Here is a 17,564-nt window from a genome sequence, read left to right as displayed (position 1 = left end):
CTTCACTTGGATTCTGCACGTTCAAGAACAGAAAGATTTTCCAAGACCTACCTTTGTCTGCTACTAATTCATCTGCAAAGGGGGGGGGTATGAAAAAAGAAAGAATGACCGCTCCCCGCTTAAAGCGGGGGGCGCCCTTTGCATGGACGCGTGCAGCCCCTAGATCTGGAGCGGCCCCAACAGCATAGGCTTGGCTTTGCCTTCCCCCGGGTGGGATACCTGAAGGTCTCCGCCTACCTATGTCAGTTGTCCAATCCCACCTGGGGGAAGCATTGCCAAGGAGATCAGGCCAGGTAGGGGAGGGATTACCTGCCCACACAGTAGAGGGAGGATCTTACTTGGGAATCCTCACTTGGCTCCAGAGCCTCTCCCACCCTACCCACCCTCAGTTAATGTCTTATTTTGCAGGTTAACTTTTCTTCACAGGTTTTGCAGGTTAATTTTTCTTCACAGGTATGCGGGCGCTGCTACGTTAAGGTCGCTGTTAAAGGGCCAGAAAAGAATTTCCCTGCATTGGCAGGTTTCGCCTTTCCCGTAGCAAAACATCACAACTTTGGCGGTATCAGGCCTTTGGGCGGAATCCTTTAGTCCATCTTCCTCTTTGCGGCGGCGATACCAGGGTTCCCCGTTAAAGGGGTTTTTTTGAAGGGAGGCTTTGACCATACACCGAAAGGTTGTCATTGCTCTCCCCTGCGGCGGCGGCGGCGTAAACAAATCTAGACACTTGATGCCCCTATTTTCATCAGAGAAATGTTGGAGAGCATGATATGGTTCTGGGGCATGTTCAAAGTTCTAGCAGACCCAAGCTGCTCAGTAAACATATATGGGATGGCAAAATGGAGGAAGTCACTTGGATTCTGCATGTTCAAGAACAGAAAGATTTTGCAAGACTTACCATTCTCTGCTACTAATTTACCTGCGAAAGAAGCAGGGGGAGAAAACAAAGAAAGAATTACTTTTCTTTTCTGATTTATAGAGACAGAGAGCACTACTAGCTGCCATTTCTCCGCAGCAGGTTATGACAATATCGCTGTGTCAAATCCAAGTATGGCAGCATGGCAATGACACAGCATTTGTTGCACAGAACCAAACTAAGCTGGACACGTTTAGGCATGCACAAAGTTCCAGGAGACCCAAGCTGTTCCCCCCAACACACACCTCCTACCACATAGGATGGCAAAATGGAGAAAGTCATTTGGATTTGAATCATCTGGAAACGGAGGGTGTGGGGAGAAAAAGGGGGGGGAAATACTTTTCCTCCACACAGAAATAAAAAGTGAAATGCACTAAAAACAACACAATGTGATTACCGGGGACCATTCCAAAATCAGGGTTCCTGAGACAGTTCAGGATTTATAGAAAGATACTTTGGTGGAATCTACACACATATAAAAACTATTCCAGAATTGCTTTTTTTTAAAGAGTTTTTTAAAATACATTGAATTTTTCATAAGGCTTACCATTGCCCTCTAGCGTCACATTGTCTATTGCACTTAAAACGTTTGATTAGCCGCTGTATAGCTGAGTCTTTATCTGAATTGGGAATTTATATTAAATGATTTTTTCTTCTATTACTATTAAACATTGTTCATTATGAAAATAATAAATATTTTTTATAAGAAATCAATGTCCCTGGGCCCCAGGTCTTGATGATATTTAATAACTATTTTAGATATTTTCATACAATCCCCACCACCACCACCTTAGCCTCTGATATATAACATGCAAAATTCCCCTGCAGAGAGGTACGTCCTCAAAACCCAGTACATTCATACCTCAAGTAATATGCTTCAGGATAAGTTGCATTCCATGGTGACTCGGAAGTAACGGAGCGCGTTACTTCCAGGTTTCACCACTCGCACATGCGCAGACGGTCAAAAATGCAGACGGGGCTCCAGAACGGATCCCATTTGCATCCCGAGGTACCAGTGTACTCTGAGAAGGTCTAGCTATATTCAATTCAGTGTGCAAGAGCCCCACACACTCTGTAGCCAAACTTTTAAAAAGAAGAAAAGAAGAAGATGAGGAGGAGGACTATGAAATACTGAAATATCCTGAAGCACAGCATTAGACTTCTCAAGTACAATGAAAAGTTAGGAAAATATATAAGAAGAAACAAGTGACTAAGATGTGAGGTCAAGCTACACAACTGAAAATCCACATTTTTTCTTTATGAAAATTCACCAACAGTTCAATCCTTATTTGTCCTAATATACACATTTTTGAAGGCAATTTCCTTTAATATGATGCATTATTTTCACTAATGTGTGTATTTTTGGGGTAGACTTTCCTCTAATGTATTTCTGGTTGAAGAAATGAATCCACATTAAAATGTAATCCACATTGAATTTCCCAACTATTCGTTGGGGAAGTGACTCTGATTGCCTGAAGCAGCTTTTAAACTAAGCTCATTTTAGCAGTTTAAGGAGCAATTACTGGCTGTAGTAAATCCGTATTGATTTAACTGGTATGCATTTCTTCTCTGTATCCAAAAACACACCACTCATTTTTCTAAACATAGGTACAAAAAAGGAAGGTTTCTGTAACAGTTCACATCTACAGTTAAATGACGTTAAGAAAATGATAGATTTAAAATACTTACGTCTCCTTTTGTGCTTAAGACAAAGAAGAAGGCAGATGGAAAGCAACAGAATTATTAGGAAGGGTCCTAGCCAAGGGAAAGTGGTAGGATAAAGCGCATCTGAAACACACATTAAAATCTCAGTTACAGCCACATATTTCTCCTGAAGAAGATTTCAAGTTGCAAAACTAACCTAACCAGAGTCTGCCTTTGCCACTCACCTTTATTGCCCCAAACTCTCCTGAACTTCCTATTTTGGGAGGGATTGATCTGATTTTGTGCTGGGGGGGGGGGCCTTCAGCTGTGACCTGCCTGCCTCTCTGCTGATTAGTGGATATGGGATAGAAGCCAGAAGACACTTCAGCCATTACCCCAGATGATAACTGATGAAATGCTGCAGAGCAGAACTACAGTGGTACTTCCAGTTACAAACTTGATCCATTCCGGAGGTCTACTTTTAACCCAAAACTGTTCTTAACATGAGGCGCGCTTTCACTAATGTCACCTCCCACTGCTGCCACACCACTGGCGTGTGACCTCCGCGCACATCCCGGGGCAAAGTTCGCAACAAGGGGATCTACTTCCGGGTTAGCAGAGCTCATAACCCAAAGCATTCGTAAGGAGGGAGGTACGTAATACAAGGTTCCACTGTACTGTCATAGATAATCTGGATAATCCATTCAAAGAGCCTGGTGTACTTCAGACGCATCAAAATCAAATAAATTTCCCAAACTTCTCTCTTCCTATAGTACTTCTACTGAAAACACATTGAAAGCCTTTAACCTCTTGGCACTTTTGCTTCACCCCTACTCACCAGAGATCAGGATTTTCGATTCACTCTCCATCTCTAGCAGTTCATTGATGATATTGCAAGAGTCTTCATAGCCAACTCTTAATTCTCTTGCAATGGAACTGGAAACACTGAAGTTCCCTGCCTTGGTCTCCGTGATTGCAGTGTCTGACTGCTTACTTCAGACTTTCCCTTCACTGTCCAGGCAGAGAGCCTTGGGCTTTGGGTACCAACCGTTGGAGCTGCAGGTGAGGCCAATCCCCCAGCCTTTATAGTCCACCAAGGCAATGGTGGGCTCTCTTCCTTTTGCTGCACAAGAAGAACACCACATATTAATTTTCCATTGCTTCAAGTATCATAGAACCTGTCTAGAACACATGGATCAAAGATCTGAAGAATAGGACTATAACTTTACCTTTACCTTTATTTCACCACACCAGCAGAATGTATGTGTCGACTAAAGCTGTTTTCTATAGGCAAACTTATCTGAAAATGAGGCATGTGTAGGATTTTACTTTTGTCTTTATATAATATATTTTATGTTCTTACACTATTTCAGTTTAGATCTGATAAAAGAAATGTATTGCATATATAGTTATATTTTTTTTTCAAAAGCTATCTGTCTCTATTGCAAGTAGACAGATTATGTTTCCCCACACACATACACACACATCTTGTCAGCATTTCAGATAATCGAATACACTGCACCAATATTGTTAAACCACAATACTAAATTTAAAAAGTTGCAGGTAAATTGTGTTGTGTAGCACTATGTGTGCATGTCACACAGTTACTGCTCTTTCTGTCCTACACCACTCACTAATCCACTTTCCTCATGTAAATGTTGATACAGAGCTTTTCACAACACAACATATTGAGGTATAAGAAATATTCCCGTAATGGGAAACTGCATCCTCTAAAGCGAAAAACAGGTTTTGTAGAAAGTGTCTAGAATTGGCTGGTAATACATATGTACTGAAATGAATGACTATGTGGGAGATCCATATTTAACTAAAGAGCTTGAAAAGCAGGACAAACCCTTCAAGTTGAGAGATGGTCAATGTCATCCCCAACTGAGAAGACCAGGAACATGAAGGGAAAAAGTCTGAGACGTACCATGGCAGAGCTAACTCTGTGTGCCAAGGGATAAATATCACTTGCTAGTGGCAAATGGGAGTGGCAAAGGAGCAGCCATTTTATGTCCATTACAAATGAAAGAAGCAATGACGAGCATTCAGGATTGTGTGGCTAGGAAGGATCTCTGCATAAAGGAGCATGTTGCCTTCATTCTTCCTTCTCTCAAACACACACACACACAAACACAAACACAAATTTATATTTGTAAACTTACATTTTGCATAGAAGCCCCTGAAATTCATTATCACAAGTATATTTGCAAATGTGGCTTGAAAGTTTCTACACGAAGGTAAACTAATTCTATATATATCATGAATGGAAGCAAGCAAAAAGCCTTGCTCCTTTCACCTGACCACCAATTCATCATTAAACAAACACATTCCAATAACTAAAAGAATGAAATGCAATTTTTTCTTACCTTCTTAGCAAACTGAGATTTGTTCGTCAGTTACTGTACCTTCCTCCTGCTTCAGGTGGATCTGTGTTACGTTAATTATTTACTTTGATTTTCCTGCTCTGCATCAAGATAAGTAACTGCCAACAATTTGCTCTACGGTTAATGGCCCTATGACAGTCAGCACCTGCCTCCAAAGGATAGAGTGTCCCATGCAAACACTAAGCTCCACAGATACTTGTAGAGCTAATGCAGTGATGACAGGGTTTCATTTGAAAGGACAGTCCTATATGAATGACTCTCTATCCCAAGTCTGGTTTAAAGATAACCTTAAGAAGGGAGAACAGAGACCTTAAAGTACTGCAGCAACAATTAGCCTCAGGACAACAGCCCGACAGTCACACAAGTCTCCTGGTCACGTCCCTCTTTTCCTGATTTGTTTATGCTACTAACGTTAAAGGAGGAGATTCAGCAGCGTATGCAGGCACACAGCTCATTCATTCTAAATCACAATAGACCAGGCAATCTGAATTAATGCAGTGAATGTGCAGCTTAGGCCTGTTTATTGCCTTGCTTGCTACAAATCTATTTCTACTCAGCTATAGTTTCTTTCTTCTCAATAATTTGATGTGATTGGCACCCACATGGAAGAGTGCACTTTCAATAGTGAGGTCAACCTGTTGGAAAGTTACAGCGCCTGCTGTGGCTGTGGAAACTGATACCAGGGACACATGTTTTCCTGTGATTGTGCTGCTGTAGAGGCTCCATGGTGTTTATTCTCTCTGTGCTCCTCCTAGCAGTTATTCCTCCTCTGGTCACTGCTGTGGATGTACAACTTGACTGTCTGACTCTAGGCACTGCGGTCATCTGCAAGGGATTCCCATGTGACCGGATTAATGTTGGCAGCCTTCATGTCACACCTACAGACATGCGATATACACAACTACATTTGCTCTTAGATCCTGAGATTGAGAAATGGCATCTGTCAAGAGCACACAATGTCAAGTTCTCATGGGCTTTCCTTCTGGAGGTATGTCTCATTTTGCCACCACCAAAGGGTTCTTTAGAGCAGGTACAATGGACAGGTGGGCACAGCCCAAGGTGTACTAGCTGCTTACAAGGTAGAACAGCACCTGAGCCCTTGAACTGGTAAGCGGTGGCTTTGCAGGATGGCTCCACTGTCCCCAATAAGTTCCACTGATGGATACCTCTTACAGTAGTCTCCTGCTGGTTACAGTAGTCTCCTGCTATTGGCTCTCTCCACTTGTTAGAATTCAGAGTCCAACATCTTCTGAAGGGTATCAGGTTTGAGAAGGCTGATTTAAATCCATATGACAGATTTAGCTGTGCCACTCTCTTATAGTTTACCAGTATATTTAAATCTCTGCTTCTAAACACACACTGTCTTTTGTTGTGGTGTAAGACTTTCTAGTAACTCCCCTTTCACTGTCCAGCTTTCAGATACATGGTTCTCAAAGTTTCCTTCAGAACTTTTATTTTCTTCACCTTTTTTGTTTAGCTCAATGGTAACATGACATGCAGCGCACCCAGTAACTAACAAGGCTTTCAGCTAAACAGCTGGTGAAATCCAGATATGTGCTTATGTAAGATTTACTATGTGTAGCTGCAGCATATATGTGACTTGTGGACTTGTTGGATATTGTTGGTGTGTGTGTATAATTACTAGAACCACATTATATGAGAATAAGAATGGACTCATTTCCTACTTGGCTTGCTAAAGTATTATCATTGTTGTTGTTTTGTATTTGAATTTCAAACTTCATGAGTCTACACATTTGAAAGTGAAACCGGGGCACCCACATTTGTTGCTGTCTGTAACCCCTATCCCTGAACTGGCAGGTGAGTGTGGGCCCAGGTTTTGAGAATTAGGCCCTAAGTCACATGATCATGCTAGATTGCATTTGGAATAAGAGTATGCCTTGCCTTGCCCCATCATGTCCCTACCACCCCATTTTAACTCTTACACTGGCTTATGTTTCACCAGTGGGGATTTATGTTGATATATATCTTCAGCTCAGCCATCACAGGGAACTTAACCAGCATTGCCATGGCTCAGCTGGGAAAATCTAAAAATAATAGCAATAATAATATATTTATATGTCACCCATCTGAGTTACCCCAGCCACTCTGGGTGGCTTCCAACAAATTAAAACACGATACGACATCAAACATTAAAAACTTCCTTATACAGGACTGCCTTCATAGTTGTTTATTTCCTTCCCATCTGATGGGAAGGTGTTGCACAGGACAGCCACAACTGCCTAGAAGGCTCTCTAAACTCTCTTATCTGGACAGATCCTGGGCTTGGACTGCACTGCTAATTTGGAATATAGGATAATCTCCAACATTCTCATGTGTGAAGGAGAGATTGGTTACTTCATCTTCCTATATAACAAACCAATAGGCAAAATACATTTGCCACGATTTCTATGCTTTCTATGATATCCATATTTATAGGCCTAGGATGTCAGCAAGCAGAATTCCCAGGTATTTTTCATAATTCCATCTACCTGTGGTTACATCATTTAATGTTTGACATTACCAATGACATTGCAATCAGACACAACCAGGAGGATATGGTAGGATTTGAAGGTTAAGTGTGCATAACAGTGGGAAACCAAAAAAAGGTTCCTTGCATGGTTAAAGGCAGGAAAAGAGTAAATAAAATAATAAACAAAAAAAATCTGATGGAAGTCTTCTCAGATCTTCTGGGGGCTGTAAAGCTTCCAAATTCCTCCAGCTCTAGCACTTGCAAACTTCTTCCATATTATCAATTCCCATAAATTGTCATGCATTGTGAGGATGCAGCATTGGCATGTGAAATGTTTGAGGTCTCTCAGGCAGGTTGCATGTACAATGGAGTAATAGTTGCATAGGCTGTTGTTTCTATATTTCCAGATGGTGATGGCTTGGAAATTTGAAAAAATAATAATAATAACAGTTACCTACTGATATTGGCTTTTTGACAGAAGTAATTTGGGGCCAATTGTTGTTATGGCAAGAAAAAACTGCTAACCTACCCAAAGAATATCTGGAATATACTTGTAGTTTTACACAGTATTCCAGGGTCCTTAGTACATAGGAGGGGGTGTGACTGGGGCAAACTACAATAGCCTACTGGCAATACCAGGCCAATGCAGAGCTTGTCTGAGGACCAGGGAGGGAGTTTTGTTAGAATAAAGTTTTTGGCATGACAGTGTAAGTCCAGCAGGTCCCTGGCAGGGTTCCCCAGCTAGCTTAGCCCTCCGAGTCCTGGAGCAAGTGTACCAGACAGCCCCCTACCCCGGAACAGCCCTGGGTAAACTAAACAGAGACAGAATTGAATAAGGTCTACTGCACTAAGACAGATCACCCCAGATTTGGCTGAGACATTTTACTCACTGCTGTTTGGAGGAGTCCTGTAAGTTTGGCATCTGAAAACAAATTCAAGTTAGTCTAGTCACACAGTAAAATTTCAAGGATGTGTATAAGTATGTGTTCTTATGTGTATGTGTACAATCGTAACATGTATCAACCTTTTTTTTTAGGAGTGGTTCATCCCTAATCATCAGGCTCCATCATTTGCTTCAAATACAGCAATGCCCACGCAGCTCCTCAAAGGCCACTGCCATCACTGACTCCTCCTGCTAGTAATGAGCTTCTTCTTCAGGGGAAGGTGCCTGAGAATCAGTCAGCACTGACACAAACACACCTCACAGGCCCCATTCACTCACCAAAGTGCCAATTTGCTTTCCCAGTTTGCTTTTCCAGAGCAGAAACACCTCTCGTTTACTATGTCAAGACTGGTTTCTGCCCTACTCTTCAAAAAGAAGAGGCAAGGTGTGTGTAGCTCCTTGGATCAATGTCTCAGCTCACACTTAGCCATACAATTCACCTGCTGTACCTTTACTCTTGCTTTTCCTGGGTATCACCCAGGTCTATGCATTAAAAGGTTTGACAGAAACAGAAAGTATGAGTTCTTCATCCGACAGTGAGGGTCAGAACAGGCATTTCGGCAGGGTCTGATGAGAGTTATAATCCAACAGTGTCTGGATGGTTCTTCTTTTTCTTAAATAAGGGAAATGTTTAAAGCATAATCTTCTGAGCTTTGTGTATAGGTTTTTACATTAATCGAACTTTTAAAGTTCACTTGTAATAACATGAATATGTCTTTTAAAATAGGTAGGAGTATAAGATTTTGTGGACTTGTATAAATAGGTATAAAATAATGGAACCAGGAGGGGTAATTGGAAGGAAGTCAATTAAGATGTATTATTTTGATTGTTGCATCAACAACAACAACAAAAACAGTGTCTGAACGGAGGAGCTATCCTAAGAATGCATCTGACTAAGAGGTCAGGGAGGGCAACAGAAACAGTTGTATACTATAGGCCTGCAAAAATAGCTCTCTGGAAATGTGTGTCGCAATCAAATTCAACCATTCTGGTAAGGCTACACTGAGAGAAGCCTTCCAAAACAGCTATGTGGGCATCTGTGCTTGTTGAATCTGTCATGTGGGTGAGGAACCACAGCAAGAGCATTCTCTCCCACAGCCCACAACTTCTATAAATAAGCCCATTCTACCAAATAATGTGTTACAATTTTTGTAGGCAGGCATGAACCAGAAGCTTCACTTAACTGCAGAAAAATCTAGTTTCTCCTGGATACATAAGGGTTTACATATGAGCAGCAGCATAACAAAATAAAACCACTGTACCTTTCATTAAGTTTGGAGAGTGAAAGGGTTTTTTAAAACTTAATTAAATTTGTGGTTTTCATGTTCCAGAACATAATATTTGATCTAAAACTAAATTCTGCCTTTCACACAGAAACCTTCAAGGGATTGTATAGCAATGCTAAAAAGTTACACCTGAATTCAAAGTTCTTAATCCTTCATCAATAGGAGTATAGCATCTAGATCAAGGGAAGTAATAGTGCCACTGTATTCTGCTCTGGTCAGACCTCACCTGGAGTACTGTGTCCAGTTCTGGGCACCACATTTCAAGAAGGACACTGACAAACTGGAACGTGTCCAGAGGAGGGCAACCAAAATGGTCAAAGGCCTGGAAACGATGCCTTATAAGGAACGGCTAAGGGAGCTGGGCATGTTTAGCCTGGAGAAGAGGAGGTTAAGGGGTGATATGATAGCCATGTTCAAATATATCAAAGGATGTCACATAGAGGAGGGGAAAAGGTTGTTTTCTGCTGCTCCAGAGAAGCGGACACGGAGCAATGGATCCAAACTATAAGAAAGAAGATTCCACCTAAACATTAGGAAGAACTTCCTGACAGTAAGAGCTGTTCGACAGTGGAATTTGCTGCCAAGGAGTGTGGTGGAGTCTCCTTCTTTGGAGGTCTTTAAGCAGAGGCTTGACAACCATATGTCAGGAGTGCTCTGATGGTGTTTCCTGCTTGGCAGGGGGTTGGACTCGACAGCCCTTGTGGTCTCTTCCAACTCTATGATTCTATGATTCATTTTAGATATTTCAAACACACATTACAGTCACATGATTAAGTGAAGCGCATATCTCTCTTCCTAGATTTTCAGCAGAAACATGTATATACTCGGTTTTAGAGCATTTATCCACAGTTGCAAAGTCTGCGAACTTAACTCTTCAGACCAAAAAAGATAAAGTTGCTAAACATTCTGCAGATCCTCTGATTGTGTGCTAGACTTGTGGCATGATTCATGATGCAAGTGTGGTTGTCATGACCCTCAGTCCAAAGAGAGAAAAGAATTATCTTACACTGAACTTCTTCAGAGGCCAGGTTTCTGCTGCTGTTGTCCTTGACTGCAGTTCCTTCCCTAAGAAAAACAAGAGGCAAAAGCATTTGTGATGCTGCATATTTACTGGTTCTGTAGGTAGAAAGCCTTTTCTGAGAAGGGTGAGATCTGCATTCCTTCACACAACCATGAATGATACAAAATGCAGGAGATCTGAACTTTTAAACTTGGTTTAGTCACATGAAGCTTTACATCTGATAAGAACAGAAGCTACAGTATGTAAGTGTTTAGGCAACAGCAGAAGACTCTTGTTAGTTCATTCATGTATTTTCTTCCCCTGTACCATGTCTCTCTGCTATTTGTCCAACAGTGGCAGTGGGGAGATGCAGGAACCTTGCTAGAAAAAAGTTTAGGAGAAAGTGTAAAAAAAAAAAAAACAAGAAACAAAAATCCTCACACATTCTCAACAATAGGGTTGAACAAAGTGCATGAAAAAAGATAATTTTCTATGTTACTATGAACTTGTTTTTGGAGTGCTTGAAATATATTCCCATTTTCTTTGTTTCTAAGCTGCTCTGAGCATGATTTTTGTGTGTGGAAAAGCAGTAAACAAATAAAGTGAATGAAGAAATGAAAATCTTACACATAATCGTAAGGAATGTGTTCAGTATTAGCTCTGTCCTGCCTTGAAGATCTCTGAAGACACGGCACTAAAACAAAAAAGAAGAAAGGCAAAGAAGCTGTCATAAATTAGGGCTGACATATGTCTGGATTTCCCCAAACATTACTGGGATTTCAAAGGCGGAATTGACGTCCAGGTGGAATTTCTGAAAGGTGGTGCTTTGTCCTGGATCTTAGGCTAGTAAATCAAAAAATTGCTTTTGGGGGGGTGTTTTAGTAATGGCAGGGGGCAGTTCCATGAAGGAGGAGTGGCAGTTGAAGCCACTCCTCTAAATGAACAGTCCATCAAATGAATATAAACTATTTTCCCTAACAGAATTCAGTTTTGTACTTTCTTTTTGCTAACATATGCATGTTTGTGCACAATTTCTCCCACACACAAATCTGTGCACACAGATATTACTCTCCAACATTTTTGGTTGGAGACTTGCATTGCAAGTGTGTGTTTTGAAGGAAAACTGTGTTTCAGTTCACATATTGTTCCTGTAAGTGTGAATTAGGTAAGGTCACTTCAAATGGGAACAGAATTTATTCCTCACCCCTACACAGTTATCAGTTTTGCTGAAACTTGAAAAATCAACCCTTTTCATGGTAGATTATCATAGTTTCAGGTTACCATCACTCACCTTTCTTCATCACTCACCTTTCTTGACCAAAAGGTAGATCAAAAGTACCAACACCAGAATGGCACCACCCACACCTCCAAATATAATTCCCCAATTTGGCCCTGCTAAAAAAAGAAGAAGAACCTGAATTAGATCAAAAAAGAAAAGGGAATCTTCATTTAGTTTCCCTCACAAAGCCAAAATTAGCCCCACCTAAATCAGGCTAGGCTTGCCATACGTCTGGAAAATTCCAGATATGCAAGGAAATTGGATGCCTAAGATGCCATCCTGGGGGGGAATTTTGAATTTTAAGAGATGTCCGGAATTTACTGTAAGTATGGCAACCTGCCCCCCCCCCCATTTTCCCCCATTGAGCAGCAGAAGGGAGACCCAAAGCGTGCTTGTGCTCCCCACCTCCCCATATGCAGCATCCCCAACTGAGGAGTAGAGGAGCATGGAGGACGGTGGGAAAAGGGTGAGAGTAGCCCTGAGCTCCTGCCAGCCTCCAGGGAGGAAAAAATAGATAGTTATTCTGCTCCCACCTTCTTCTCCCCTCAAGAGCCGTAGCATCCATAGCTGCTGCCTCAAGGACAATTGCTCCCCTTTCCAGGACACAGAGCAGGAGGCGACGAGCCCATCAAAAAGGGAACAGGGTGCCTGTGGCTACTTCTTTAGATTTATTTTTTGTTTGTTTGTTTTGGGGGGGAGGCTGGGGTGTCAGGAATTTTACCTTTAATGGCAAGACTAAATCAGGCAGCACTACTCCCTCATATCTTTTGAATAAATAAAATATTTAGCCATTTTTCTCTGTATACCAAACTGGCTCAATTGATGGCAATCACTGGTCAAAAAAGAAGAAAAAATCAGACACTAACATCAAGAGTGCTATCAAACTTTCTACAGTGACAAAAAGATTCTATTAATGTGGTCTTAGGGCATTAATGGTCTCTGTTGGGAAATGATAAAAAATATGTTTTATTTTCATGATTGTGTTTGAGTATAAATTGCATTGTGTTGTTTTTGTGTTCAGATTTAAAATGGCAAACAATCAAATAAACAATCAATCAAATAAGTATTTTTACGCACTAATGCTGCTTATTTACCATTGGAATCATAATAACCTGGGCAGGAGAAAAATAGACAATATCAGAAAAGCATGGCTCATCATCCCATCAAGAACAGCAAAGCTCTAATTGTGCTCTATCAAGTCAGTGGTGCCAAACTGAACTGTGGATCAGAATTCAACTCCTGATTGGATCACACACTTCTCTGGATTTTGTAATGCAGTTTTGCCACAAAAGGGGCCCACAGAAATATGTTTTTTAATATAACGTGTATTTTATTTGAAAATGCATTGAAAAACACTAAAAAATGCATATTTTGAGGAATGCATACAAAATGTGTATATTAATGTGCATCATAACAATGGATTTGATTTGAACTAAAAAAATCAATGGTTATGACTAAGAACCATTTGTTTCATTGGGCCTACTCAAAGTATAACTTAGCTGGAAGGAAGAACACATGTAACCTTTCACACACTCTTTAGAAAAACATGATGTGCCAAAAGAAATGAAACAAGATGGACTTAGGCTGATCTAAGCCCCATACCTAGAGGCTAGACACATGAATATTTTTAACAGGTTGCAAAAGCATCAAATAAGAATAAGAATAAGAATAAGAATATATTTATACCCCGTCCATCTGGCTGGGCTTCCCCAGCCACTCTGGGCAGCTTACAACAAAATATTAAAATACAATAGTGTGTCAAACATTAAAACCTTCCCTAAACAGGGCTGCCTTCAGATAAGCTGTCTGACAGTAATACCTATTTTTAATACGCCATTAAGCAGTGTTCCTGGAGAAGTGCTGTCATCTCCATGCTATTGGCCAGATCTTCCTACATCTGTTGCATAGATGTAGAACAGCACCTACTTTCATTTAGATAAATATATGAATGTGCTCCAGGGAAGTCTGAACATGCTCTGTGGCTGTGATTAACTCTTGTCATAGGGGAATAGAAACCAAATGGGTGGTGAATTAAATGGTCAGTGCTGAAATATGGCATGACTAGCTAGCTGGAACTCTAAGCAGGACTATCCCACCATACAACATTCTCTTGCAGGTCACTTCCTAGTCTCATCATTTCTGCAACCTTACCTGGCTGAACAATCAGATTCTGAGCAACACTGAGGGCAGATGTCTTCTCTTGGTTCTTTGCATCCTTCTGCTGGTAGCCACAGGAATACTGGCCAGCATTCTTCGGCGATGCATAGACTATGTATTGGGCACATTGAGATGTTGCTTTCTTGAATGAAACAGGAGCCTCATCTTTACATAAAAAAAAACTGGTCGGCACAACCACTGATGGAGCCACACATAGTGCTATGATAATGTCCCCTTCATGAACCAAAGTTGCATTCAAGAATAAATCAGGAGCAGGAAGTTCACCTAGAGAACAAACGAACGGAAGAAATAAAGAGCATAAATGAATACACAGAGTAAGTGACAATGGTTTTGCAATAGAGAGTGAACATTTGAGTAATCATGTGGAATTAGATTGCTTTACAACCTTTATTTTTGTCGTACTGTATTTCTTTTTAAGCACTGTTTTCCCCCATAATTGTTTGTTGTATACTGCCTTTAACTATTTCTTTTTTGGGAAAGTGCATGCCAGTGTTCTACTCTGTTTTATATATTTAAAGTATTTTAATGCCACCTCCATTTTAATTTAGAAATTTGGGATTGTAAATAGTTAGGTAAGAAAAAGTATCTTATGAGGCAATCATATATCAAGTTTCCAATAGGATGAGTATTTTAGGATACAGCAACTCTCCAGCTCCAGCCCATAAAGGTAAAGGGACCCCTGACCATTAGGTCCAGTCGAGACTGACTCTGGGGTTGCGGCGCTCATCTTGCTTTATTGGCCGAGGGAGCCGGCGTACAGCTTCCAGGTCATGTGGCCAGCATGACTAAGCTGCTTCTGGCAAAGCCAGAGCAGCACACGGAAACGCCATTTACCTTCCCACCGGAGCGGTTCCTATTTATCTACTTGCACTTTGATGTGCTTTCAAACTGCTAGGTTGGCAGGAGCAGGGACCGAGCAATGGGAGCTCACCCCGTCGTGGTGATTCAAACCGCCAACCTTCTGATCAGCAATTCCTAGGCTCTGCAGTTTAACCCACAGCGCCACCCGCGTCCCAAAATTTAGCATTAAACATTTGGTTCGAGTAGAGGAACACACCCACACACTAGTGTATACAGTCTTGCACAGTCTCAAACTTACCTGCAGAAGTGCAAAGCTCTGAATCTTTGTCATCACCCAAACACCAGTGCTTTGCAAGCAGAATACCTGCAATAACATCCATGTGATAGGTTTATAATATGTTTTAATAAGTAGACACAAGGGCAGAGCAATGGTTTAATCATTCTCCTGACCTGCTATTTTTTCTGCAGCCTTTTTGAACTGGCTTAAGTGTTTTCTAGCAATCCCTGGTAGTTTCCAATTATGCAAATAATACACATATAAATAAGAGTCAATACCATATAATTGCCAGAGCACCTCCTATTCTGGTGCAGTTGTTGTTTTTCTGGGTGCAAAGGGAGTGCATGCTGTGTGAAAGAGATTAAACAAGCATGTGCAAATGCAGAGCTGAGGGGAAACCAATGAAATTGCCCTTTCCCCTGTGTTCATGCTGTTCCTTCTACCAAGACTTCTTTATTTCTATATTTACATTATGTTGTGTAACCCAGTCATTGTTAAACTGAAATCCTTGGTTCTCTTACAGATACAAGAAGAAGAAGAAGAAGAAGAAGAAGAAGAAGAAGAAGAAGAAGAAGAAGTTGTTAGATGTTTTCATGAAATGTCCTCCACAAGTTGAAGAGGAAGGCCTTGTTTCAGTTTATTTTTTAAAATGTATGTTGAAAACAGCTTGGCTTTTCTGTAGTCCTCAGGGGCAATCCTATCACAAGATCTAAAGACATGGGCAGCTTAGGATGCAGCAGATCTCTCCCTCAGTTGGTCTCAGAATGCAGAAAGTCCCTCCAGATCAGATAAAGATATGCTCATTACAGCTCAGATAGTTAAACTGAATCCCCCAGAAGGCTGTTGCAGGGATGTGGCAAGGAGCAGGTGACTTAGACTGGAACCTAAGCTCATTCAAATCAGTCTTGAGTCCTGGTAACCTCACACAGAACAGTATTTTTAAGGCTTCTTTTTCCACTAACTCACGTAAGCAGAGCAGGAGTCCTTCTGTTGAAAATGGTTTGGATCTGGTGTATTTACTATTTACTCTTTTCTTTCTTTTTAGGACAGCATTCATATACATTCACACACACACACGTTATCTTTTTTAAAAAAATACATTTCATTAGTGTTTATAAAGAGAAATAAAAAGATTATTGTCAAATACCTATTTTTAAAATCCAAACTAAAACATTAATCCAAAGGGGGGAAAGAATTAATCATTAATCCAAACATTAATCCAAAAGGGGGGAAAGAAAGGAAGAACGAGAAAGAGATAAAGAAAAAGAAAAAGAAATAATAAAGGAATTAAAAGAGGGAAAAGTTAAGAAGTTAAAGAACTTCTGATTCTTCATCTGATGCTACTTAAAAACATCACTCATTTCATCCACTCCGGTGTACCACCAATAATGCCACCCTCTTTAAACCATTTTCTTCAATCTTCATATCCAAATGACATTATTTCATATTCTTTTCCATACAAAAAGTATGGGAGAGGTTTCTAATCTTTAGTAAATGTTAAAAATGGCTTTTCTCTGATAAAACATGTCAATTTCGCCACCTCAGCTAAGTCCATTAATTTTGACAACCACACATTCACACACTCCAAGGAAAGCTCTGATGAGAATTATGGAGTTTAGTTTCCCCAGATCTTTCAAGAGGTTGACCATATCCATGAATTCCCTTTCCAGTTTCCCAAACTTACAGAGAACCCAGAAGAGATTCATCTGGGCAGAGCAGGAGTTGGCTTCCCAATCTGATGTTTGTCCACTCTTCCCCACCTCTGACTCTCAGCTCCTTCTACTTCTCTCACAGACAAAACGGAAATCATCACGACTTTTGCAGCATGCAGCTTCTATCCCCACCCCTGGGGAACACCCCCACATGTGGCTGCAGCTACCACTCAAGGATATATAATTTTATACCTTTCCTTCAGGTGAATGTATCTATGACCCTCAAACACATTCACTTAAAGATAATATTTGATGGTCAGAAAGGCAGCTTTTCATCTGCTATCCTCTTTTACAGCACCAGAAACTCCTCTGAAAATGAGTAGATTATTTCACATGATAGAGAGAAGATTCCGCTCCTTCCTCCTGGGCCGTGTTCAGAAAGTGGTGGTGGGGGATGAGTGTTCAGACCCCTGGGCCCTCACTCTCAGGGTTCCATCCTCTCCCCCATGCTTTTCAACATTTACATGCAGCCGCTGGGAGAGATCATCAGGGGGTATGGGCTGGGTGTTCATCAGTATGCAAATGATACCCAGCTCTACCTCTCTTTCAAATCAGAACCAGTGAAGGCAGTGAAGGTCCTGTGTGAGTGTCTGGAGGCGGTTGGAGGATGGATGGCGGCTAACAGATTGAGGTTGTATCCTGACAAGACAGAAGTACTGTTTTGGGGGGCAGGA

At 41.0% G+C, this 17,564-nt stretch overlaps 3 protein-coding genes across 7 annotated transcripts in view; all 3 read right to left on the bottom strand.

Moving 5' to 3' along the window:
- The window catches only part of LOC307201449 (butyrophilin subfamily 3 member A1-like), a 77,421-nt gene that overhangs the window by 11,695 nt on the left and 48,162 nt on the right, over positions 1–17,564 (bottom strand). The window lies entirely within an intron of this gene.
- LOC307200441 (butyrophilin subfamily 3 member A3-like) overlaps positions 1–17,564 on the bottom strand; it is a gene marked incomplete at its 3' end in the record, with an annotated part of 77,983 nt that overhangs the window by 55,488 nt on the left and 4,931 nt on the right. The window lies entirely within an intron of this gene.
- LOC307201450 (uncharacterized protein) lies at positions 7,118–16,962 on the bottom strand. Of its 3 annotated transcripts, XM_079950684.1 has the most exons (9): positions 16,863–16,962; positions 15,200–15,265; positions 14,074–14,364; positions 13,017–13,034; positions 11,952–12,035; positions 11,271–11,337; positions 10,650–10,708; positions 8,305–8,336; positions 7,118–7,831 (listed from the first exon to the last, which is right to left on the bottom strand). In XM_079950684.1, the coding sequence occupies exons 1-9, from the start codon at positions 16,882–16,884 to the stop codon at positions 7,760–7,762; spliced, it is 711 nt and encodes a 236-aa protein (XP_079806810.1). In that variant the 5' UTR covers positions 16,885–16,962; the 3' UTR covers positions 7,118–7,759. The 3 variants fall into 3 exon arrangements, with proteins under 3 accessions (XP_079806810.1, XP_079806811.1, XP_079806812.1); XM_079950685.1 differs by lacking the exon at positions 13,017–13,034 and having other exon boundaries at positions 11,952–12,038; XM_079950686.1 differs by lacking the exon at positions 13,017–13,034.

Source organism: Podarcis cretensis, assembly GCF_951804945.1.
Source record: "Podarcis cretensis genome assembly, chromosome: 13".
NCBI lineage: Eukaryota > Metazoa > Chordata > Lepidosauria > Squamata > Lacertidae > Podarcis > Podarcis cretensis.
This window is presented reverse-complemented; position numbering and strand designations above follow the sequence as displayed.